Genomic DNA, 26223 nt, shown 5'->3' with positions numbered 1-26223 from the left:
CTCCTGCGAGGACAGGCGCATCAACATCAGTGTCCTCGTCCAGGCTAACATCCTCAGCATTGACGCACTGACCACACTCAATCAGCTTTGCTGGGCAGCCACATAGTTCGCATGCCAGACACGAGACTCCCAAAGCAAGTGCTCTATGCAAAGCTCCTTCATGGCAAACCAGCCAAATGTGGGCAGCGGAAACGTTACAAGGATACCCTCAAAGCCTCCCTGATAAAGTGCGACATCCCCACTGACACCTGGGAGGCCCTGGCCAAAGATCGCCCTAAGTGGAGAAAGTGCAACTGGGAGGGCACTGAGCACTTCGAGTCTCAATGCTGAGAGCATGCAGAAATCAAGCGCAGGCAGCGGCAAGAGCGTGCGGCAAACCAGTCCCACCCACCCCTTCCCTCAATGAATATCTGTCCCTGTGACAGAGCCTGTGGCTCTGGTATTGGACTGTTCAGCCACCAAAGAACTCACTTCAGGAGTGGAAGCAAGTCTTCCTCGATTCCGAGGAACTGCCTAGGATGATGATACGATGTGTGCATAAGTCCGTAGGGGCTGCTCAAGTTCCGAGTTTAGGCATGTATGTGTGAAAACCAGGAACTTGCGATCTGTCAAGAATTCTCTTGACTGATCATTTGCATCCCTGGGAAAAGGGCCTCCGCGGGTGGAGAGTTAGGCTATTTGCCCAACTTCTGCCCCGCGAATGCCCGTGAAATGCTTACGTCTGGTAAAAGGAGGCATAAGGCCTGTTTTTACAAGATTAAGGGGCCGGAATTGCCCCTTTTGAAAAGGCCTGTTAGTGCCTCTGGCCAGCATGATCAGGGCAATAAGTGGTATACACATGGGGGTAGGCATCGGGAGCGACATGGCCGGAATTGCCCCTGGGATGCAGTGGGCGAAAGCGGCTTTGCGCTGCGCCCCATCATCTGGAGTCAGCCTAAACCCTCCCTGGTGACCCAGTGAGTGCCACGGAAGTGGCTGCAGAGTTGGCAGCGGCCTGCCCCTTTAAGAGAAGGGGAGGACATTGTGAAGCTTCAGCTCCCTGCTTCCATCGCGCCTCCGATAGCACTCGGGCAATTTTTTCAAGTTAGAGGTACTGAATTCCGGGTCACTTTCCTTCCCTTGGCATCAGGCAATAAATTTTCACTTTATTCGATAGCACTCGGGCAATTTTTTCAAGTTAGAGGTACTGAATTCCGGGTCACTTTCCTTCCCTTGGCATCAGGCAATAAATTTTCACTTTATTCGAATTATGCGGCCCAAACCTGGCGTGATGCAATTTTGTCCCCTAAGTGTTTCAAAAAACAGAAAAATAAAATGTTATCAATAATTTATACGTTTAAAAACCTGTGAAATAAGATATATTTATTTTTAGCCCCTTTAAAACACGTAAATTTACTTTTCAAAATATTAAGTTTTTGTTTAAAATATTTAATTAAAGGCCATTTTAATTTTAAATATGTCATTTTTTAAAAAATTGTTTGATACCCGGAGAGCCCCACAACCGCAAATCTACCTGTCCCTTCCGGACCACCAGGTAAGTGGCCATTTTATTTGCGGATCGGAGGTATTTCCCCGCGGGAGGCCTCCGACCGCAAATTCAGAGCCGAGGTATTTTAAAATAGTTAGTAGTCAGCAAATTAGTCGGAGCTGTTCTTGCTCCACCGAAAGTGTGGCAGAAATCCCGTTAACATGTTTGTTACTAATATGGCACTGTGCAATTTTAGTCCAGTATTTGAAAACATATGATACAATCATGTAAGGCAGGTCAAATTCCTTCTTGCCTTATTTGAAGATAATGTGATTAAAAATGAAGCACCGTTGTTCTCCTACTCCACATAAAAAACCAAAGGGGCTGAAATTCTGTTGTCCATGCTCCACCAGAAGATGTACGTCAAGGTGGACCTCCCAGCCACTGACTGGCAGTGATGATGATCCCATGCCAAGTCCACGTGGCAGGGTTGTTTTAATACTTAGGAAATGCAGACCATGCCATTCGAGGAGCTACAGAAGTAGTCACCCGATGAAGTTCTGGGAAATTGGAGCAAACCACTGCTGCATTGATGGGGGTGGCCGGGCGGGGGGGGGGCTATACGAAAGTAAGATTTTTTAAATTAATGCTGAGAATACTGGGTGGCGCATTCAAACATAATTGATCATTCTAGGATTGATTCCTTTTAACTTTGATAATTTAGGGGTGTTTAGAAGGTCCAGAATGGAACCCACAGCTGCTCTCAGTAGGCATGCATTCCAATGAGCCTAAAGCAAATGTCACCTTTCAGGATTTCAGAATCTGCCATTAAGGGTAGACCTTGGTATAATATCTGATAAAAATGCTACTGTTGAGTCAAATCTAGCTCGCTATCAAGGGGTTAAACTGAAAGGGCAGCAAAGCTGGCAGTGTCTAAATTAAATATCAGATGGGGCATATGAACTAACTTGCTGGAGATGATTATAGTTTGATGTTGGTGATTATTCGCCCTCATTGCTGTTTGACAACTCTTATTCATTTGAACTCTGCATGGGTCATTGCCAAGTTAAATTGGTGGATTTGATTTTGGGATCAGTCAATTTAATTGAAAGCTGAACCTGGAGCTTGGTTTTAAAAAAGAATTAATGGACCTGAATTTGCGGTTGGAAGTTTCCCACGGGCGAATGCCTGCGAACCACAAGAAAAGTACGAACCGATCTGATGGTCCCGGAGGTTTCGACACTTGCGCTCCTGGTTCTCTGCATGTGGGCCTGTGTAAAGGCCCACGTATCCCAGGAGCGCACGTGGTTCACAAGCGTCCCTGGGCAGTCCAACAATCAAAAAGAGGGAACCCCATATGCTTATGCGATTCCATTTACCTATGGAATCCTCATAAGCTTAATAGGAATCCCCTAAAAAACACAATTACACACCAGTTAAATAAAACTAAATCATTACATGTTCAAATGAATTAAAAGACAATTTAATTAAACATTTAAAACAGAAATGTAATTTTTTTGTAAAATAAATTTAAACGTTTTAAATGGGCGAAAAATAACCTAAATGAATTTTTTAAGCTTTTTATGTTGAAATAACAAAAAAAAAATCATAATATTTATTTAAACTCTTACGCTGGTAAAAGAATGATTTACACCTGCTTTTACCAGTCATAAGAGTTTCACAGGCATTAGTTGGGAAAATAGCAGTGGATTGGTCAAGCTGAAATTTGACAGATCACTAGTTGTGGGATTTTGCACATGTGCATCGCACTCGGAAACCCGGAACTTGCAGAGCACTTACAGCCGTGTACGCTGTGCGTAGGCCGTCATAGGTCCTGGAAAATCTGGGCCATTGTGAGCTGAGAAGGCTGGGAGCAGTGCAACAGCAAAAGGCTGTAAGAAGGATAGAATACAGGAGAGAGAAAATTAGCTTCAAGTCGAGCAATTTGACCTACTGAAGTAGTGCATGTGTAGTATGTTCATTTTTATTGTTATACTATTATGCAAAGACACGTTATATTGTAACAAGAAATATGTAACTGTTTTTCTATAAGCTCATCTAATGGAAAATAAGGAAGCTCAGTGAGTCTTTGCAAGTCTTGTCTCACCAAGTGTTCACTCAGTCCCCCTTTGCAGAGATTGAACAAATACACACACATCTGGTCCAGATCACATGGGGATGCTATTGTTACATCCCTGGGTTACATTATCACAATAAGTCATTGTGAATCAACTCCCATAACAGAAAGATGCTCAGAATGGTAGAGGGAGCTACTGACACCACTTAACCTGAGAAGATATCTATAGCAAACCCAAATGCGTTAAAAAGTATACTGACTGGATTTCCAGGACAGCCAGGAATACTCACGGGTGTGCATCAAAAGTTGGCTGCGGACATGGGGTTTCAGGCGGAGGACTTGTCCCTCGTTCGGATTTGTGACACATCATACCTAGGGCGGGAACCTGGTGGATCTGGGCTCTTCTACAAATTCCCGTCTTGTAAACACTTCCACATGTCCGTTATTCTAATTTTGATATCCTAGACAGACTCTAATAAGACTGGTGAGCTATATAAATCAGATGTTTACTGAGAAAGATGGACTTCTGACATACTCGCTGCCATTGTGTTGGCCTTCAGGAGTTATAACTACTCTTACAGATTGTTTTGAACAATATTTAGAGATTTGCCAGAAGCTTCAGTTTTTTTAGAAACATTATTATTCTGTGTGTTAAGCATTTGTATAACTTGTGCAGTAATATTACTTTCATTGGATATCCTTTTACCCTTGTTAGTTTTCTACTGAAGCCAGACTTCATGCGTCGTCCTGATCGGACGTTTGACCCATTCTCCGAGACCCCAGTGGATGGTGTCATTGCAGCTACCTGTTCTGTGCAGGTAAAGTGAGAGAGAATGAACTTACATTTATTTAGCATCTTATCACATCCTTTGTCTATCCAAAAGTGCTTCGCAATCAATGAATCAGTTTCTGAAGTCTCGTCAGTCATTGGACCTGAAATTGCGGTCAGAGGCTTCCTGCGGGTGAATGCCTCTGAACTGCAAGTAAAATCCGTACTTACCTGATGGCCCCGGACCTACTATGTACACCTGTGTAAAAGCCCACGTATCCCAGGTGCGAATGCGGTTCGCAAGCATCCCTGGGATCACGTGAGCAGGCCCAACAAATCAGAAAGGAAGATTTCCATTATGCTTATGAGGATTCTATTTACATACAGAATCCCCATCATCATCATCATCATCATAGGCGGTCCCTCGAAACGAGGATGACTTGCTTCCACGCCAAAACACGAGTTCACGGGTGTTTCCTTGAAGGACCCGAACTACATCCTGAAGGGTGGAAGATGCCTGTGTGTGAATTTTTTTAACGTGGGGTGGCCGTTGCACACCAGCCACCACACGGGCTTGACAGAGCTCGGTCTTGGTCCAGTGGCAAGGATTACCCAAGACAACTGGAGACCAGCTTTGCTGCACGGACCTAGTGCGCACACGTATCGCAATGTGGGCTGGTCCGTGCTGACCCTGGGCCCCTGGCCCCCGAACTCGTGCCTCCCCTGGGCCCTGATCACATCCCTCCACAGTCTCTCGCCGCTCCTTCGCCCCGACCTCGCTGCTCCTGCTGTATCTGCCCACGCTCCAATCACCGACCTGGATCTTGATGACATCACGCTTCACAGCTGTCACCCTCCTGCACCAGCTCACGCTGTACCTTGTAGTGGCATGCCTCCACCTTGCAAATGGTCGCCGCTCAACGCTCCTTTTATGGTGGGGGGAGTCCCCATAAGCAGAATAGGAATCACATAAAAAATACATCTTCATACAACCAAAATAAAAATCACGTTTAAAATTAATTAAAATACAATTTAAGCATTTAAACATTTAAAACAAAAGTTTAATTTTTTGAAAAATAAATAAATAGTTTTAAAGGGGTCAAAAATAACCTAAATGAATTATAAAGATTTTTGAATGTTTAAATGACGTTAAAAATTTAATTTTAATATTTATTTATGCCTGCTTTTATCAAGTGTTTGTGGGCATTATCTGGGCAATAGTTGGGCAGCTGGCCTTGCACCAGCGAATGTCCCATTTTCTTCGGATTTGTACGATCTGTCGAGCTGCAACTTGACAGATCACAAGTTCCAGATTTTCGCTCATGTGCATCACATACGAAAATCCGGAACTTGCGAGGCACTTATGACCGCGTACACTGTGCATACGTGCTGATAGGCGCTGGAAAATCCAGGCCATTGTGTCGATAGCCAGTTGTGCACATCAGGATCCCACAAAACAGCAAATGAGATAAAGGACCAGTTAATTTTTTTTTATCGTACTGTTTCTCGACCTCGAACAAAGTCCGGTTTGATTATTTTTTTGATAATTGTGTTAAGAAAAACTTGAGGACAAATTTCCAAAGTTTTATTCGTGTATAATGTATTTTCTAGTTGCAAGATTCAGAATGCCAAGTTTCCATTCCTTTTACTTCCATCCTAAATCCGGGTAAATTTAAAGACAGACACATAATATGCCCTTCTATTAATGAGCCTACATATTATAACACCATTCAAGTGGGGGAAATGCATCATATGGCATATTACCCTCCATTGCCGACTAGCAATGCTGGTTGCAAGAGATGCCTATTCGATAACAATTGACTACAGTAGGGAAATCGGGATGTTACAAATTTTACTCCATAGTCCAGGAATAAAATTCCTCACCCAGCCTTCTGCGCCCCACCAAAACAGCACAGGGAACTGTCCATAAATTGCCACCGTTTCTGACCCTAGTACTAACAATACTAAAAGCTATAGTTAAAACCAAAACTTGTTAGAGATTGTGCAAAAGTAAAATTTTGCTTAAACTAAGTGTTGGCAGTGAGCTGTACGTTCGTGCAACATTTATAAATTGAATGGAAGTAAATGCAATTGCATTTTTGCATTTGTTATTCCTGGTTGTTAATTAAAATAGATGCCTTTTATTTTTTCTAGGTAATATCAGGCCAGTTTCTATCAGATAAGAAAATAGGTACATACGTAGAAGTGGATATGTACGGTCTACCCACTGACACAATTCGAAAGGAGTTTCGGACACGAATGGTGATGAACAATGGTTTAAACCCAGTGTATAATGAGGAACCATTTGTGTTCCGAAAGGTAAATTATAAATCCAATACTTAAATTATCTTCAAAATTAGTGCTTAGTCTGATGTGCAGAAACAGAATTGGAATGTTTTCCCACCAGATGGTCAATCATAGAATCATACAGCACAGAAGGAAGCCATTTGGCCCCATCATGCCTGTGCCAGCTCTCTGAAAGAGCTACCAATTAATCCTACTCTCTGCCGTTTACCTGCTCCCTGCAAATTTTTCCTTTTTAAGTAGAGATCCAAATCCCTTTTGAAAGTTACTATTGAATCTATTTTCACCACCCTTTCAAGCAGTGCATTCCAGATCATAACAATTCGCTGAGTAAAAAAAATGTCCTCATTTCCTCCCTGGCTTTTTGTCAATTATTTTAAATGTGTGTCCTCTGGTTACCGACCCTCCTGCCAGTAGAAATTGTTTCTCCCTATCTACTCTATCAAAACCCCTCAGCCTTTTGAAAACCCTCCTTTTACATCTCCCCTTAACCTTCTCTGCTCTGAGGAGAACAATCCCAGCTTCTCTAGTCTCTCCAGGTAACTGAAACCCTTCATCCCTGGTACCATTCTAGCAAATCTCCTTTGTGCCCTCTCCAAGGCCTTGACATCCTTTGACGTGTGGTGCCCAGAATAGGATACAATGCTCTAGCTGAGATCTAACCAGTGATTTATAAAAGTTACCGCGATATTATTTATTCTGCCCTGTTTTCATTTTTGCTAACTGTACAATAAATTTTTTTTTAAGTTACCATTTTTTCTGCTGAAACAGACTAAAAAGCAACCAGTCAGCAAAAATCAGCCACAATTTTGTGATGGAGAACGCACGTAGAATAATCACATCGAGTCTTCCCAGTATATCTGGAATGCTTAACTCAGCACCATTCTCCTATTTCATATTTTATACATAATTGGAATGCATTTTAAAAATGGTAAAAAAAAGTGTGCTGAAACACGTGCAGATATTTCACTGTGGATTCATGATGTTGGTAATTGTCACAAGAATGTTTTAAATCAGGTTATGCAGGTGTCAGATTGCAAATAATAGAGATGTTAAAGCAGAGCCACAGAATATAAGTGAAGGGAAGTAATAACGACTAGCTGCAAATGGAAGAGTAGAGTTTGAATTCCTCCTGTTAAATTTACAAAGTGGGAAAAAAATTAGCAGAGTGAAAGTGGAGTGCGTAGTTGTCTCTAAAACCAAGGGACGAAAACAAATGGACCTAATTCCAAGCTAAGGAAGCTGTTAGCTTAACGGGTTATAGAGTTTTAAGTAATGGAACGGGCTCGAGGGGCTGAATGGCCTACTCCTGTTCCTATGTTCTTAATGGAAAGACTGTCATTCAATGGAGTGAATACTGGTTTATATAATATTAAAAACAAATGAGACAGATTTTATTTTAACTGGGGGTGTGGTGGTGGGGGGGTTGGGTGGGGGTTGGAAAGAGATGCAGTGTTAATGCCAATGTAGGAAGGAGAGGCTTATACACTTCCTGAAAGTTGGGCTAAATGGGGGCCAAGTTTCGGCTTGAACTGCTCCTGTTTTTTTGGAGCAACTGGTTTAGAATGAAGTATCTTAGAAATTGCAATTCTCGGCATTTAGTTTGCTCCAGTTTTAGTCAGTTAGAACAGTTTCAGTTTGGAACAGATTTTTTTTTTCAAAAGGGGGCGTGCCCGTTTTGAAAGTTTAGGCAGTGAAAACATACTCCAAACTAACTTAGAATGGAGTAAGTGTAGAAAAACCTTGTCTACACTTAGAAAATCAGGCGTAGGTTACAAATTAGGCGTAGGGAATGGGGAGGGGGGGGTTTTAAAGGGAAGTTTACAAACATTAAACACTTCAGTTTTACAAATAAAGAGCCATCATCAATAATAAATGATAAATACATCAATAAATCAACCAATAAATCAATCAAAAAAAAATTAATAAAAAATAAAAAAAAATTAAAAATAAATAAATAAAACATTTTCTACTTACCGACTGCAGCATCGGGAGTCCTCCAACAGCGTGCTGGGACGGCCCCCCCAGTGTGTCTCTGTCAGTGTCTCTATCTCTCTGTCTGTCAGTGTCTGTGTTTCTGACAGCGAGGGGAGGGGAGGGGGAGGAAGAAGGAGGAGAGAGGAGGGAGGAGGGAGAGGGAGGGAGGGAAGGAGAGAGGAAGGAAGGAGAGGGAGAGGGAGAGCAGGAGAGGGGGGGTGGGGGGAGGGAAGGAGAGGGGTGGAGAGGGAAGGAGTGGAGAGAGGGGAAGGAGAGGAGAGGGAGAGAAGGAGGTTGAAGGGCCAGGCCCAAGACTTACAGGTAGATTTACAGGTAGGTGGCGTCGGGTCTTGGGTCCCGGGTCTGGTGAGGGGGGGGGTCGCGGAGATCGTGGGGGAGGGGGTGGGGGGGAGGAGAGAGTCGGGGGTGGGGGGGGAGAGAGAGAGAGAGTCATGAGGGGGGGAAAGAGAGTCGCGGTGAGGGGGGAAGAGAGTCGCGGAGGTCGGGGGGAAGAGAGTCGCGGAGGTGGGGGGGGGGGGAAGAGGGCGGGGGTCGCGGAGGTCGGGGGGGAAGAGAGTTCGGAGGTCGGGGGGGGGGAAGAGAGTCGCGGAGGATCGGGGGGGGTGGGGGGAGAGTCGTGGAGGTCGGTGGGGGAAGAGAGTCGGGGGGGGTGGAGAGAGTCGCGGAGGTCGGGGGGGGAGAGTCGCGGAGGTCGGGGGGGGGAGAGTCGCGGAGGGTCGGGGGGGGGAAAGAGAGTCGAGGAGGTCGGGGAGGGGAGGAGAGAGTCGTGGAGGTCGGGGGTGGGGAAGAGAGTCGCGGGAGGTCAGCGGGGGGGGGGAAGAGAGTCGCGGTGGTCGGGGGGGGAGAGAGTCGTGGAGGTCGGCCGGGGGGGTGGAGAGAGTCGCGGAGGTCAGCGGGGGGGGGGAAGAGAGTCGTGGAGGTCGGTGGGGGGAGAGAGTCGCGGAGGTCGGGGGAGGTGGAGAGAGTCGCGGAGGTCGGGGTGGGGCGAGTCGGGGGGAGAGTCGCGGAGGTCGGGGGGGGAAGTTGCGGAGGTCGGAGGTCCGGGGGAGGTGGATGAGAGTCGTGGAGGTCGGGGGGGGGGGGGGGGAGTTGCGGAGGTCGGGGGGGGAGTTGCGGAGGTCGGGAGGGGGGAGAGTCGCGGAGGTCGGGGGAGGTGGAGAGAGTCGCGGAGGTCGGGGGAGGTGGAGAGAGTCGCGGAGGTCGGGGGGGGGAGTTGCGGAGGTCGGGGGGGAGTTGCGGAGGTCAGAGGGGGAGGAGAGTCGCGGAGGTCGGGGGAGGTGGAGAGAGTCGCGGAGGTCGGGGGGGGGGGGGAAGAGAGTCGGGGGGGGGAGAGTCGCGGTCGGGGGGGGGGGGGAGAGTCGGGGGGGGTGGGGAGACTTTGGGGGGGGGGGGAGAGTCGCGAGTTTGGGTGGGGGGAAGAGAGTCGTGGAGGTCGGGGGGGGGGGTGGAGAGAGTCTCGGAGATCGGAGGGGGGGGGGAAAGTCGCGGAGGTTGGGTGGGGGGAAAGAGAGTCGGGGGGGGTGGAGGGAGTCGCGGAGGTCGGGGGGGGGAAGAGTCGCAGAGGTCGGGGGGGGAAGAGAGTCGGGGGGGGTGGAGGGAGTCGCGGAGGTCGGGGGGGAAGAGTCGCGGAGGTCGGGGGGGGGGAGAGTCGCGGAGGTCGGGGGGGGGGAGAGTCGCGGTCGGAGGCGGGGGGAAGAGTCGTGGAGGTCGGGGGGGGTGGAGAGAGTCGGGGGGGGGGAGAGTCGCGGAGGTTGGGTGGGGGGAAGAGAGTCGTGGAGGTCGGGGGGGTGGAGGGAGTCGCGGAGGTCGGGGGGGGGAAGAGTCGCAGAGGTCGGGGGGGGGGAAGAGTCGCGGAGGTCGGGGGAGGAGGGGAGAGTCGCGGTGGTCGGGGGGGGGGAGAGTCGTGGAGGTCGGGAGGAGAGTCGCGGAGGTCTGAGGGGGGCGAGAGTCGTGGAGGTCGGGAGGGGAGAGTCGCGGAGGTCGGGGGGGGCGAGAGTCGCGGAGGTCGGGGGGGGGCGAGAGTCGCAGAGGTCGGGGGGAGGAGAGAATCGTGGAGGTTGGGGGGTGGGAGAGAGTCGTGGAGGTTGGGGGGGGGTTGGAGAGAAGAGTCGCGGAGGTCGGGTCGCCGGGGGGGTGGGGGAGCGGAGGTCGGGTCGCCGGCGGGGGGGGGGGGCAGGGGAAGAGAGTCGCGGGGGGGGAAAGGGAAGAGTGTCGCGGAGCTCGGGGGGTAGGGGCGGGAGGAGAGTCGCGAAGGTCGGGTCGCTGGGGGCGGGATAGCGCGGCGGTCGGGTCAGGTCGCCAGGGGGGGAGTGGAGGTCGGGTTGTCGGCGGGGGGAGTTGGGGGAGCGGAGGTCGGGTCGCTGGGTTGGGGAGAGCGGAGGTCAGGTCCGGTCCAGGGAGTGGGAGTCAAGTCGGGTCGGGTCCGGTCGGGTGGGAGGAGCCTTATCCACGCAGCCCTAGTGAGGCCATTCGGCCAGGGCTAGGGGCTGCGTGCTTTGGGTCCCTGGCACAGTTTTGGGCGCCTGGAGCTACTGCACTTGCGCGCCCACTCTAGCGCGCATGTGCAGAGGTCCCGACACTGTTTTCAGTGCAGGGACCTGGCTCCGCCCCCTACAGCTCATGCTGCGCCGTGCCCAGCTCCAGAGGACCTGCAGGGAGCCGGAGAATAGGTGAGTTTTTTTTAGGCGCACTTTGTGGCGCGAAAAACGGGCGTCCAGGTCCCGGCCGCGCCGTTTTAGGCACGGCCCGAAACTTGGGCCCATGGTGGTAGCCTCACAAAAAGGTTGGGTAATGACTTAGCAGCCTATTCTCCGTGATGCTGTGGTCACGCCCATCTTCTCGCAGGGCGAAACATCCCTCTGAGTCAGGCAGTAAGACCATTTAAAATTCAAATCGGGATCCTGTGATGTACATAGGACCCTGATTGCCATTTTAGGAGAGCACTCGCAGAGTGTGCATCGCGCACGCTCCGTCCGGTATCAGCTGGAGGTCCAGCCAAAGAGAATCCCACAAATAAGTGGGGCCAGAAGAAGTAGAAGAGTTTGTCTGGGCCATGGAAAAAGACTGCAGGCCACTACTGACCTGGGCTCGACCCCCTCGGCCTCGCCCTCCCCGAAGACCCCCCTGCAGCTACCGCTGGCGTACCAGCTGGCAGATATTCTTGTGGCCCAAAACTGGCGGATTGCCTTGGGAACACCCAATTGGCAACAGCTGCCCGCCAGTCGGATTCGAATGAGGCCCCCAGGCCTTAAAGGTGTAGCGGCCTCTAAGCCTGTTGGCGTGCTCCGCTGATCTGCTGCCCAAAGGTCAAAATTTACCCCATGTTCTTAAATCACGAGTGAGGATTATTGTCACTCTTAGAATTAGGACAAATGCACTAAACCATTACCCCAATGAAATGAGTTTAGAAAAGAAAGCATGCTATTTCGAGTTGATGGACGGGGGTCTGTAATGGCTTGTGGAACTATCAGCAGTGGAATTAAGCACTTTTTGTGACTGTAATGATGGTGGAGATATGGTGGTTCTGTTGCTGCAGGGGCACGATAAATACTTGACAAGTTTAATTTAAGAAAATAAAAATGCCAGCGCAAAATCTGTTTTGCTCAGAAGATTTATTAATGATTTAAGTTAGGACTCACAATTGCACGGTGGTCAAGTGCATCTAATTGCTGCACGATTACATAATATTGCTTTTCATGTTGTGAAACTCGTGTTGTTTCAGCAGTAAAGACAAAATATAACTTTTTTATATTCCAGGTAATCTTGCCTGACCTTGCAGTGTTGAGAATAGCAGTTTATGATGACAACAACAGGCTGATTGGTCAGAGAATCCTACCTTTGGATGGCCTCCAAGCAGGCTACAGGCACATATCCCTTAGAAATGAAGGCAATAAGCCTTTATCATTGCCCACCGTTTTCTGTAATATTGTACTCAAAACATATGTCCCTGATGGCTTTGGAGGTGAGTTTATCAGGTTCTTAACTATCAATAAGTATTGTTTCACAGTGGTAACAGATTCAAACGTTGCACACAAAGTAAATAGTGCCAATTGAAATGTAAAGCAACAGATGTAATGTTCTTCAACAGCTTTCTTAATGGCAGAATTTAATCATCTAAACACCAGTATCACAGAAATGTATCATTCAGTTATCCAAAACACAACGTAATGCAGCTTTTATCATGTAATTTTAGCAATTTTTTGAATCAAAGATTGTTTCCTTTCCAACGGACCCACCCCCTTGCTCCGTCCACCGAAAGCCTCTCCTGAATGCACTGACTCTTGCTCGTGTACACCTCCAAGAATGCTCCTCTCGTATCTTGTCTAAGTGGCTATGATTGAGTTTTGCTGGTGACTGTCAGCGTGCTATCTGACCGTGGGTGTACCACAACCGAGACCTATACTGATTTCCAGACATGCTCATTTTACAGCGTGTCATTGGACAGTGACTCTGGGACACTGAAGCCAATTGTAGGATCCCTATCATCACCCTGGCTACCATCAGTTGACTCAGAAGAAATAGAGAAATTGAACCTTGGATCTTTTGGTCTGTATGAGTCGAATACATGTCACCTTTACAAACTGAGCTATTGGGAAGCTCTCGCTGCTTTTTTTCAGTAGAGTAGTGATAATTTAATTTTAGTTTTAGTTAACTTTCCTGTTTTCTGTAATGTAACGTAACAATTTGAAAAACCTCTAGAGCAGATTTTCCATTTCCTGCATTATTGAACAGGATCAATGTGCAGTGGAGTTTGCGGGGGGGAGGGGGGGGGGGAGAAATTCAGTTGCAGCATTAATCCAGGCGGAGCGGTACTATTAGCGCCTTGAAATAGTTTGCGTGCGCCTTCCGCCCAGAAATTCATCAGAATGGGTTGAAGAGCTGACAGAGGAGCTAAATCAACAATTGCATACCAGAGCTGGGGGGACGCTAACGAAAATGCCGACACTAAATTTAACCGAGTCATTGTACATGCGCCGAACTTCTATTCCGATCTCGGGACATAATAATGCACCCATTAAAGTTTTCAAAATCACTTTTTCTCAAGATGAACTCTTATTTCTGTCTGCTGCTGCAAACTCGGAGGCTCACCACCATGCTGTGTGAAAACGTTGCACTGTCTGTGACCTCCGAGGGAAGGGTTTCCTCGTCCCTTTAAGTAGCCACCAGTTAACAACTCTGCGAGCCTGTACAGACTGTTTTTCCAGACGTTGTTCATGGCGGGCGCTCAATGAGGCGGCCGCACCTAATTTTCCAACCAGGGCACAAGTATGGGCGTTGCGCCAGGAATACGTCAGGATCGCATCGATCGTCAGCAGCCAGGCGCTACTGGTTTGAGTCCCCTTTGAGCCTCTAATTGATTTTCGGTCGGGGTGCTAACTGCTGTGCTCCCAGTTGGTAACGTCTTACGCTCCCATTAACACACCCCTCTGGCCACTATTTGAGGCATTAGACAACTGAAAATCCAGCCCTGGGTCTTTTTTTTAAAATTATTTATTCACAGGATGTGATCGTCGCTGGAAAGGCCAGCATTTATTGCCCATACCTAGTTGCCCTTGAGAAGATGGTGGTAGGCCACCTTCTTTAACTGCTTCAGTCCTTGTGGTGAAGATGCTCCCACAGTGCTGTTAGGTAGGGAGTCCCAGGATTTTGACCCAGCGACGATGAAGGAACGCCGATATATTTCCAGTCAGGGATAGTGTGTGACTTGGAGATGGAGGTGTTCGCACCGCCGAGCACATGCCAGCCCCTGCCACATAAGATGAGCTTCCCTCAGATTGGATTTTGACTCCAGATGTGAGCTCACTCAGTGAAAGGGCAGGATATCTGCTGCAGCTGCAGATTTTAAAGACTGGAGCTGCCATTTACAGGGAAGGTGGTAATTGGAAGGTAAAACATGGAATAAAGCCTGCAAATCTTTTGAATACAAACATGGGCAGAACTCTTCTTCAGACATTGAAAACTAGAGGAGATACTGGACCCCAGAACCAAGATGGCAGCAGTCAGAGCTTCCATCAAAGCTGTCACCAGAAACCACATCGCTGTGGAGACCCCTGCCATTCTCATAGAGCTGACCATGTACTCCATGATTGACTACATGATCTCGATTAGGATATAAGTTGGAGCTCTCCAGCATTTTGTGTAAGCTCGCTGGCAAGCAGCCCAGTGTACTTAGAAGGTCCCTGTGGATTGCCACCAGTCTTACATATGCTGGGTCCTTGATGTCTTTATCTGAACTCTGCGCAGCAGGGCTATGATGCTCTGCCTCCGACGCATCCTGGGTGTCCTGTCCCACTGCCCTTGATCCTGCGCACTTGTGCGTGGTGCCAGTCTCTGAGCTGGTGTCTACAAATGTAAGGTCGAATGACGGCTCTTGTTGTGCAGTGCTGCCCTCTTTATTTTCTTCTGCTTCCTGAGGGCCAAGTGGATCTTCTGCAGCTGAAATGGATGAAAGGATCGTGGGTTGGCGTTTAGTGGCATGGGCAAGCAAACAGATGGTCAGCTTCTGAAAGCTGCAACAATTTGCCATGCATTTTATATAGTCCCACATGTAGCTGAATGAAATGTGATAAGCTTGCTAATTGAGACCAAAAAATAGCAAATGTTTTTGTCTACCCAGTTCTATCTATGCATGGATAGTTAATGAATCTGTCTTGCTGCGAGTAAGCAAGTGCTTTTCTGGCCTGTTGTAGTTTTTCAAAAATATCCTCATTACCTTTCTTTTGTACTTGAAGTAAATTACAGATTAAATCTACATTGACTATGCACTTGTATGAAACTGTTGAAGCAAATGTGGCTATCATCTAAAACCCCCTTGAATAAAGATTTCTACCAATGTAAAGTAATTGACAGACATTCCGATATATAGCAGTGCAACATAACTGGCAACAAACCTCATTGGTCATCATTGGTTAATAAAGTCACAAACAACATTCTCTATGTCCGTGATCATGGTGCTTTATAAATCTTCCTCTTTCTTGATCTCTCTGCAGTCTTTGACATGGTAAACCACACCATAATCTTCCATTGCCTCTCCTCCATTCTCAAGCTCGGATAGACTGCCCTCACTTGTTTTCACTCTTACTTATTGATCATAGCCAGAGCATCTCTAGCGATGGTTTCTCTTCCCACTCCCATTCTGTCACATTGGGAGTTCCCATGGATCCATCCTTGGCCCCCTTCTCTTAATCATCTATATGCTGCCCCTTGGTGACATCATCTACAGATATGGGGTTAGCTTCCACAAGTACGCTGATCATAGACAGCATGACCTCTCTACAACTTTTCTCCACCACCTCTATGCTGTCAGACTGTTTGTTCGTCATCCAGTCTTGGATAAGCCACAATTTCCTCCAACTAAACATTGGGAAAACAGAAGTCATTAATGGATTAAAAATTCGGTTGCTTAGCACCACCCGTCTGAGAGGGACGCTAACGAGCCAATAAGCTTTTACCGACTGAGCGCTACACCTCCCGCGACCTTCAGTGGAGGTCTACCTGCGGCGCTAAGAGTTACTCGGTGATGTCTGAGTGTGCAATGCCCCCGTAGAGCTGCGGTCGCAAAATTGACTGCTTTCACCTGCCGTAGCGCCTGCCGCTACTTCCAACAGGGAAAGCAGGCGTCACGGAGAAGCAGCTGGGGCGATATGTCAGAGGGGGAGCAGGTGGGCACTTAAAATTATTTTTTTTCCATTATTGCATCTCTCCTACATGCTGGACACTGTGATTTAGCTGCCCTGGCTTTTCTTTAACTTTTCGCGTGATCCAGCTGACCTTCCTTTTAGGTGCTAAGATGCCGTTTTTTTAGCAGCAGAACTTCAATAGCGCTTCCACAATAGCGCCCCAAGAATCAGGGTTAGCGCCCCAAGAGGGGTTCGGAACACTTCCCTTTGCACTCCACTCCCCTCTTGGGACGCTAAAAGTGAGTACCCCAGTTGGAGACGGTAAACATCGCCTGGCACTAAAGTTAGCGACCAGATGGTATCACCACCTCAAACCGGGCTATGCTGATATTTTAGCCCATTGTCTTCAGTCCTTAGCTCAAATTCTATACCCTTGCCACCAACTCCATTCCCTCTGCCTGGCCACAGTCTCAGGTTGAACCTCGGTATCCTAATCGACCAGAAGCTGAGCTTCTGACCCAATATTCTCTTCATTACAAAGACTTTCTACTTCCACCTCCGTAACATTGCACACTTCTGCCTCTACATCAGCACATTTGCTGCTGAAACCCTCATCCATGCCTTGGTCACCTCCAGACTCAACTATTCCAGTGTTCACTCGGCTAGTCTCCCATCCTCCACCTTCCGTAAATTTCAGCTCATTCAAATTCTGTTGCCCATATTGTTTCTTGCAACAAGTCCCACCCCTGTCCTCGCTGAATTACATTGACTTACAGCACTGCAACCTCTCTCCGTCCTCCCTCCCCAAGAACTCTTTATGCCTCTGGCTTCTTGTGCATCCATTCTCCCTTCACCCCACCATTGGCGGTATCATGCTCTGAAATTCCTTTTCTAAGTCCTTACACCTCTCCACCTCCCTCTCCTCCTTCAGAACTTACCTACATTGTTTTTAATTTTAATATTTTCATCTGTGCTGCAAAGTGCAAGTCAGAATATGGACATGGTCTGGTTAATTTTGATCTCTGGGCCACAGCTGACCTTATGTTTATCCTTGCGTGCCATGACAATGAAAATAGTAATGTTAATTGTTATTTTTTTTAATTGACTTAAAACACTTTTTTTCCCAATAGATATTGTTGATGCTCTATCGGATCCAAAGAAGTTTTTGTCAGTAATGGAAAAGAGGGCTGACCAAATGAGGGCTATGGGAATTGAAACTGTACGTAAAAATATTTAATATTTATTGCACGCTGAACAGCAAATAATGGAGCATATTTTCTTCTCTATGTAAAGTTCAAGAAAATTATATTGTCTAAATTGTCACTATAAACCAATGAGTATTTACCAAAAGTGTTTTTCTTTAATGTTAGACAAAGGGAAATATACCCAAATATAGATACAAATATTAGCTGAGTAGGTTGAAGTCAAAACATTTTTTCTGGTCGTAATCTTAATGATGCTGAAGAACTATTGGATAGTCCTTTCTTCACTGGAGTATTTGCTATGTCACTGTGGTGCAGTTTGTAGTTGTACAAACTTGGGACGTTTACTATGTTAAAGATGCTACATAAATGCAAGTTTTATATAAAAAATGATATAATCCAGACATTTTGTAATTTGTCACTGCTAGATTAAAATTTCTACTCATTCCCATTGGCTGATTTTTCAAAACTGAAAGCAGGTAGGAACTATGGGCTAGAAATTCACCTTTGCGTCTCCCGTTAGGGTCTCCAAGGGGCGATAACTGGACACTACCGACTTTAGGACCGGGCGCCCGCGAACTTCTCATCAAGGTTTGCGTTGGCAGTAACCCCTAGCGCCACGATCTCCTGCGCCCGGAGATCATGATGTCATCATGCTGCGCAACGCTCTGGTAGTGTCCCGGACCTGTACTTCGGTTCTACCCCCTGCAGCATCACCGGGCAACAGCACCGACAGCAGCAGGAGGTGTTGTTAGGGAGGCCGCCGTTTGGGGAGCGCTATTTAAAGGGGATGTTGGTACATGCAAAAATAAAAAATGTTGCTGATACCCAAGGTCCGTTTCTGACAATTTTCTTTGGCTGCGATCGATCAGCCCTGTGTGCTGGGGCAGATCGGGCCGGATCGCGGCTGCCCTCGGCAACCTTTCAATGCAGAGCCTGCAGCGATGACCCTTCCCTTTAAGGGAGGGAAGGAGCCTCCATTCCCGGCAGTGCTGCGCTCGAGATTGTGCAGCGCTGCACCACTCCCGCCCCTCTTGCCAGTTTTAGTGCTTGATTTAGCGCTCCACTTCCTTCCTGGAGCGCTGAACCGAAGGTTTGCGGAATCCCTCGCGCTACCGCAAATGGGGCACTATGTAATTTCTCCCCCTGTGAGTTTCAAAATAAACAATTACAGCACTATTCCATTCCACCCCCCAACCCGCCCCACCTCCATCTTCCTGCTTTTGGTTCCTGCTTCACAGCACTGCATGGAGCACATGACCACAGATTTGATTCCTTGTCTGTGCCTAATCACCTCAATGGGGTGGGGGCGGAAATCAGTCAGGTGTGTTACTCCTGAATGCTATCTAGAGTACACATGTGCAGATGCTGGATGAAGATAGGATTTGGCTCTAATGTTCTAACACCATAGTCAAATAGCTGATTAACATTTATGTGACAAAAATGGCCTCTTGGTCAAGGTACTGCAGGGTTGCCATAGAATTCGACACCTACATGATTTATACTTCTCACAGGATGACCGGTAAGGGGGAAAAAGTCAGCATCAAATTGCAGGAAACAAATTCTAAATTTATTTAGGGCTTAAGCCAATTTATATAAGTTTAATTTATGCAACTAAAACCAACAGTTACCATCCTGGCACAACGAGTTCTCCTTAATTCACCTTTTAATTCAGCTAGATTTTAAATGCATGTCTGCAGGAGTTCTAAATGGCCATCAGTGGCTAGGTTGTAATTAATTAGTGGAACAATTATGGTAAATTTCATTAATTATAATCATGTTACAACATTTGCATGATTATCCAACTATATATCAAATATACAGCTGTAATCAAGTGGTAGGAACATGTACACCTTTCCCAAAAAGGATAGCCATGAAGACAGCCATAAGTGTGAGGCTTATGTCACATAGATTGTAGCATAATAAATTATATATAAGGCGATAACACAATAGTAATAAATGTTTATGTTAACCCAATTGCATTTTTTGTAAAACAACAACTTTAACATAGAAAAGCATCCCAAGGTCACTCATAGAGAAGAAAAGGGGCAGGCACTGAGCCTTCATGTAAATATTAGGAGAGTTGATGAAAGCTTGGTTGAAAAGAGGCGCTATGTAAAGCCAAATTTTTATTGAAGATGATAATGATGAAGAAGAAAAGATGTATCTTCAAAGGAGAGAGGAAAATAGAGAGGTTAAGGGGTCAGAGAAGGGAGTCCCAAAGAATGGGGATAAAGCATCTGAACGCTTTGGCACCGAAGCAAGCGATTTGTAGAAAACGTTTTTCAATTCTGTTGGAGGATGGAGAACCAACTTATGTCAATGAGGATAGAGTAATGCTTTTAGTGGTACAGGTTATGAATAAGAGAGCTTGGAAAATTTCGAGGCATTGAAGAGTGACGGTTAATAGGGCAGAAAGAACTGTGAGAATTCATTCTTTGTGATATTCAAATGTAGGAGCTTCTGGCTTCATTGTTAGACAAGCAATCTGACAGCATTTAGAAAAAATTAACATGTGGATGAGTTTTTTTTAGCAGTAATGAGGATAAGGTAGGGGCCGAAGCAAGCAGTGTTTCAGGGGCGGAAGTAAGCAGTCTTGGTATTGAATAGGATATGGGATATGAAGCTCAGCTCTGTGTCAAACAAAGCACCAAGGCTGTTTAATTCAGCTTGAGCAAGCAACCAGGGAGGGGAATAGAGTCGATGGCAAGGGGGCAGAGTTTTTAACCAGGGACTGAAAGCAAATAACGTGATTGTTCACGATGTTCAAATGCAGGAGCTTCTGGCTCCTCCATGATTTAATGCTAGACAGCCAATCTGACAGCACATAGATGGTCATGGGATCAAGGAAGTGGTGGAGAGGCAGAGCTGGATATTGTCAGCCTATATGTGGAAGCAGACTAGTGTCCAAAGCTGATATCACTAAGGGTCAGGATATGGATGAGGAAAAGGTGGGAAACAAGAATGAATCCTTAGGGACCTCCAGAGGTGACTGTGTAATATCTGGAAGAAAGGCCTTTGCTGGAGATGTGAAGGCATGCAAAGACAGTCTCACTGAGATGAACCACAGACAAGAGGCAGTGGAGAAGGGTGGCGTAATTGATAGTGTTGGAAGCTGCAGAGAAAGTTAAGCCTGGATAAAGCATCCTTTTCACAGTCATAGAATATACCGGTGGTGATTTAGGTGAGAGCTGTCTTGGTACTATGGACAGATCAGAAACTGGACTAAGTGGATCAAACAGGAAACTTTGAGAGAGGGGAGCAAACAGATGGAAGGTGATGGCATGTTCAAGAATATTGGACAATGATGAAAGTTTAGAAATTGGGCAGCAATTGGAAGGGAAGTAATAGGTCAAGAATGGGCTTTTTTGAGGAAGGGTTGATATTGATTTTGAAAGGAAGAGTAATATCCCTATGGAATATTTGAACAGGAAGGGCTAACACTCTTATCAATGCCCAAATGATATGTGATCCCTGCCAGAAAATAATCCATCTCAATATCGGGTTCCTGAGGGGCTATGCATGCTGCTTTCATTCTGAGGCAGTCCAAAGCAACACAGCAGTTTGAGGGAGAAGGAAGAATGGCTGGCAGGCACCTTGGCGATGTGGGCTTCATGATGCAATCATTACTGATGACACATATGTACAATCCTCTCAATACTGCAGCTAGTCTTATGTTTCCTTTCACATAATTCCCAGTGCAAGGACCTGCTGGAGATGGACCTGCACCAGTAGAACTCTGAGCCATGCAAATGTCCCACAGCAGGAAAATTGACCCTTACAGATGCCAAGCACCTCTGGTAAACTGTGGCTGTCAGGCAACCAGCAGAGGCCCACAGAGGAGAATATACCCTCTTAACTTTTTACATAATGACTAGATAGTTTTTTAACACATGCACATAAATAAGTAATCATAATAAATAACTACAGAAATATTTCTGAAGTTAACAACTGGCCTACATGACTTCAGAGTATTTCTTGCAGAATTATAATTTGTGTAGATCTATCTCCGTTTCTAAGGTGACCAGTTCGGGCAAGATTTCTTTATTAAGAATGTTTGTCGGTGGATTGTTTTGTCACATTGTTTGCTTTGAATTTCAAGAGTGATATAGCAGATGTGCCAAATGACAATTCCAAAAATGACAAAAAAGGGAAAACGAATCCAGCAAAAACAAGTGTAACACCACAGAGCAGCTCGGAATTAAGGCAGAACTCGACTTCTGGCCAAGGAATTGGAAATGATGCAAAGAAAGGTGAGAATCAAGATAACTGATACATTTTTCAACAGTATTTGGCTTCTTAAATTATCTTAATCAAGCTACTGGATTAGAACTCTTGGATTATGATGATTTGCAAATATTTTGGGCAAAAATATCCCTTTTGGCATCTGGGTCTGGGAAACAATTCCACATTGAGATTTTAGATATATTCCTGAATCTTTGCTGACCTCGTTATCATTCCATTTACTATAGATAATTGGCAATAATTGAAAAAAAAATAAACCAGTATCACATTACCCGCATACACAGTGTGTCCCATCTCAGGTTCAACATTTGAACCCGTATAGTGATTATGATTGGGACTAACTATTGTGCATTTATAATATTAGTATAACTGAATACCCAGCACCAAACTCAGACAATAACCATTTGCCAAACTTTAAACCCCCTGATTTTCCATTCATTATCCAACAAGCCAAGACCTAAACTAGAAGGCAATGAATATTCTGTTACAAGAAGGTGTCCACTAGAAGCTTCTCTTGATTCTGCCATAATTTAAAAATATTGGGGCAGAATTTGCGGTCGGTATGACGGCACGCTCTCAGAGTACGCCCGCATACCGCCTTTAATAATAATAACTTTTATTTATATAGCGCCTTTAACATAGTAAAACATCCCAAGGTGCTTCTCAACAATTTTACAACATGTTAGATAGTGACCATTGAGGGAAAGAGAGAAAAAGCGTGAGAAGGAAGTATAAAAAGAGGTTAGCGGCTCAGGTCCGAAGCGGCAGCCAAAATGCGCACGCAGATAGACACGAGCGAAAAAACTTAAAAAAAAGAAATTCAAATTACATTGTAAATAATACAATAAGGAGTATACAATAGTAAAATCAGTATACTAAAGATTAATTATAATTAAACAAAATTAAATAATATATAACATAATTATAAATTAACTTAAAATTAGAAAATCAGCAATTGAATCAAATTAAATCAGTTATTAGCTTTCATTCTAGATTCATTCCCTGTCCAGTGATTCAATTAATCTGGAAGAACCAATCACTGTCCTCCATCCTTCTGATGTCATAATTTTATAATTTTTTGTCATCTTGATAGGACCTGTAATAGCTCCAGGCTCGCACTGCCTCCGTTGTCAGGGAGATGCTGATGTTTAAATCTCCCTCCAGCTGCTCCAGACTCGAGCTGCCTCCGTTGTCAGGGAGATGCTGATGTTTCAATCTCCCTCCAGCTGCTCCAGGCTCACGCTTTGAAATGGACAGCAAGTTTGGGATTTCCACTTTCATTTGCGCATGTGCTAAATCCCGAATTTGCGATCTGTCAAGTTTTGACTTGACAGATCATCTGCTCCAACTGTGAAATCCTTATTACTGGCTAATTGCCCAACAATTACGCAGTAAAATTTTGCAGTTGGTGCAAACAGGCGCAGGAACTTGTTTGCACAACGTAAGGGGAGGGGGGTGTGCAGCAGCTTAAAATATACACACCCATCATGATAGAAAATCTTCAAAAGAAGTATCTATATCCACCTCTCTCCTGATTCCAACACAACTCTACCAAGAATGAGAGAATGATTTATTTATTAATTTACCGGGGTGAGCTGGATTAAAAAATCATGAATGGACATCGGAGATTTCTGTTTCCTGATTGGAGCTCCGCCCCACGTGATCACAGGTACGCTTACGCACACGGTGCACCCCTGGGTTCCCTGGGCCACTAGGCTACGCTCAACTCTGCAGTGAAACAACGCAAGTTTTCGAAGCAGGAAAGTGAGGATTTCCTTTGCAGGTTGACAATGTAGCTATGCTGTCGACCGCAATTTCAGGACCATTACTAATATCTGGTAAATGGAAACCTTTATTACTCTTGCCTGGACTAAGTCACCATGCCAACAGATGAAAGATGCCTGAATTTGGTTTCTCATCATCAAGGCACTTAACATAATCCCTTAAGTATGATCATTTTAAGTATGAGATTGGAAATTAATATTTGACCACATAACAATGGAAAAGATTAAATCTAAGAACATAAGAAATAGAAGCAGGAGTAGGTCATACGGCCCCCGAGCCTGCTCCGCCATTCAATAAGATCATGGCTGATCTGATCTTGGCCTCAACTCCACTTTCCTGCCTTTTCCCCATAACCCTTGACTCCCCTACAGTTCAAGAATTGGTCTATCTCAGCCTTGAATATATTCAATGACTCAGCCTCCACAGCTCTCTAGGGTAGAGAAATCCAAAGATTCATGACCCTCTGAGAGAAGAAATTCTTCCTCATCTCCGTCTTAAATAGGTGACCCACTTATTTTGAAACTACGACTTAGTTCGAGATTACCCCACAAGGGGAAACATCCTCTCAGCATCTACCCTGTCAAGCCCCCTCAGAATCTTATATGTTTCAATAAGATCACCTCTCATTCTTCTAAACTCCAATAAGTACAGGCCCAGCCTGCTCAACCTTTCCTTATAAGACACCTCTTTCATCTAAGGAATCAACCTAGTGAACCTTCTCTGAACTGCCGCCAATGCAAGTATAGGTAGAGCGTCCGAATCCGGAAACCATGGAACCGAGGCCGTTCCGGATTTAGGGTATTTCTGGATTTCGTGACGTCTTTCTATAGTCCTTTGCTGCTCTCCCTCTCTTGTGTTTTTGTTAATCCAGAGTCTCCTGTATCTGTTTGAAGCTAGTCTAATCTACTGTGTTGTTTTGCCTTGCTGAAATTGATTGGACAGTCTATTACTTTTCGGCATTAACCATCCACAGTAGATTTTAGGTTGTTTAGCCGATTCTGCATGACTGCGCTGTGCGTGTCCGGTTTTCGGGCAGCTGTTTTGTTATGCCATTTGAGAAGTGCCATTTGCGGAGTTTCGCCTGGGTCTTGTGCCGGTGGTTTTAGGTGGACCGCCAGCGTGCAAGGCTGGGGGTGCCGTGCTCGCCATGCTTTGTCGTTTTGGCGCGCCCTTGTTCTGGCCGAGGGAAGACGCCCGGGGGAGACCTGCGTTGCGGACCCAGGAGCAGCGGTGCTTAGGGGTGTGAAGACCTGCAAGAAGAGGTGTTTTGTGAATTTTTGTTTCTTGGAATTTTCCTGGGCCTGGCTCGCGGTGGTAATCGGTTTGGCAGGGTGTCCGGATTTCCGAGCATTTTCCGGATTCCGGAAGGCCCCGCCATGAATCGGTCCGGATTCCGAAAAATTCCGAATTTCGGAACTCTGGATTTTGGACGCTCAAACTGTGTCTCCTTCCTTAAATAAGGAGACCAAAACTGTACGCAGTACTCTGTTGCAAATATGTCAGCCATGAACTCATTGAATGGCGGTGCAGGCTAGAAGGGCCGAATGGCCTACTCCTGCACCTATTTTCTATGTTTCTATGTTTCTATGTAATATATATAGGCAATGGTATTTCCTAAAGTTTAGAAGAATGAGAAGTGATCTCATTGAAATGTATACAATTCTTAAGGGGCTTGACAGGGTAGATACTGAGAGGATATTTCCCCAGGCTGGGGAGTCCAAAACTAGGGGTCACAGTCTCAGAATAAAGGGTCGGCCATTTAGGACTGAGGCGAAGAGAAATTTCTTCACTCAGAGCGTTGTGAATCTGAAATAGGAATATGGGAATAATGCGGGAAGGTGGAGTTGAGGTAGAAGATCAGCCATGATCTTATTGAATGGTGGAGCAGACCCAAAGGACCTAATGACCTACTCCTTCTCCTATTTCTTATGTTCATATTTTTTTCTTATGTCCCACCTCAATCTTTTTCCCCAGTGAAAACAAGTTCACTTTTATGAGTTCTCTTCATAGCTTTACGTTTTGGATTAATCTTTGTTGCTTATCATAACAAAAGAAATTCAAAGGCATTTTAGCTGCTACAGAAGTTAACCTGTTGTCCTCTGGTCCATTGGTCTCAATTGACCATTGTATAACTCCCATTTTTTTATTTCCTTATATAGCTTTTAATTCTCTTTGTTATTTTTGATCTCCTTATTCAACCACGATGGTCTTGCCTTTATAATTTTTACCTCTTATGTTTGTTTTCCATATCCCTTAAATAGCCATAAAACAATTTTTGCTAGTACCATTTCCACCGTAACCAGCTACAAAATTCTCGTAGCTCTAAATTTGCTTCTCTGACGTCTTCAAATTGTCTGTCCCCTTAGCCATAATTAGGATATCAAATCTAACTATACAGTGATGACTAAAACTCAAATGTTACCCATTTCCAGGGTACTAATCAGTTCTGGCGGGTTGTTAAATACTAAATCTAATATCACACTAAAATACTAAATTTAATATCATACTAAAAAAAGATTATCTAGTTATTATCTCATTGCTGTTTGTGGGACCTTGCTGTGCACTAATTGCCTGCCGTGTTTCCCAACATTACAACAGCGACTAAACTTCAAAAGTATTTAATTAGCTGTAAAATGCTTTAGGACTTTGAGGTGATGAAAGGTGCTATATAAATGCAACTCTTTTTTTCCTATCTCACTGCTTAGCCCCAATTGCAGTGGCTTTCATAGCTACCTCTTGCCTTCCCATACCCTGTG

At 45.7% G+C, this 26223-nt stretch overlaps 1 protein-coding gene across 1 annotated transcript in view; it reads left to right on the top strand.

Annotated features, from left to right (window-relative positions):
* The window catches only part of plcb4a (phospholipase C, beta 4a), a 600847-nt gene that overhangs the window by 445217 nt on the left and 129407 nt on the right, over positions 1-26223 (top strand). Inside the window, exons 25-29 of the mRNA XM_070889861.1 lie at positions 4261-4363; positions 6469-6633; positions 12373-12577; positions 17366-17454; positions 21540-21690. Coding sequence (XP_070745962.1) covers positions 4261-4363; positions 6469-6633; positions 12373-12577; positions 17366-17454; positions 21540-21690 — 713 coding nt within the window. The remainder of the gene's footprint in view (positions 1-4260; positions 4364-6468; positions 6634-12372; positions 12578-17365; positions 17455-21539; positions 21691-26223) is intronic.

This window comes from Pristiophorus japonicus, chromosome 9, assembly GCF_044704955.1.
Source record: "Pristiophorus japonicus isolate sPriJap1 chromosome 9, sPriJap1.hap1, whole genome shotgun sequence".
NCBI classification, from domain to species: Eukaryota; Metazoa; Chordata; class Chondrichthyes; family Pristiophoridae; genus Pristiophorus; species Pristiophorus japonicus.
Note: the sequence above shows the minus strand (reverse complement) of the source record. Positions and strands in the feature narration are given on the sequence as shown.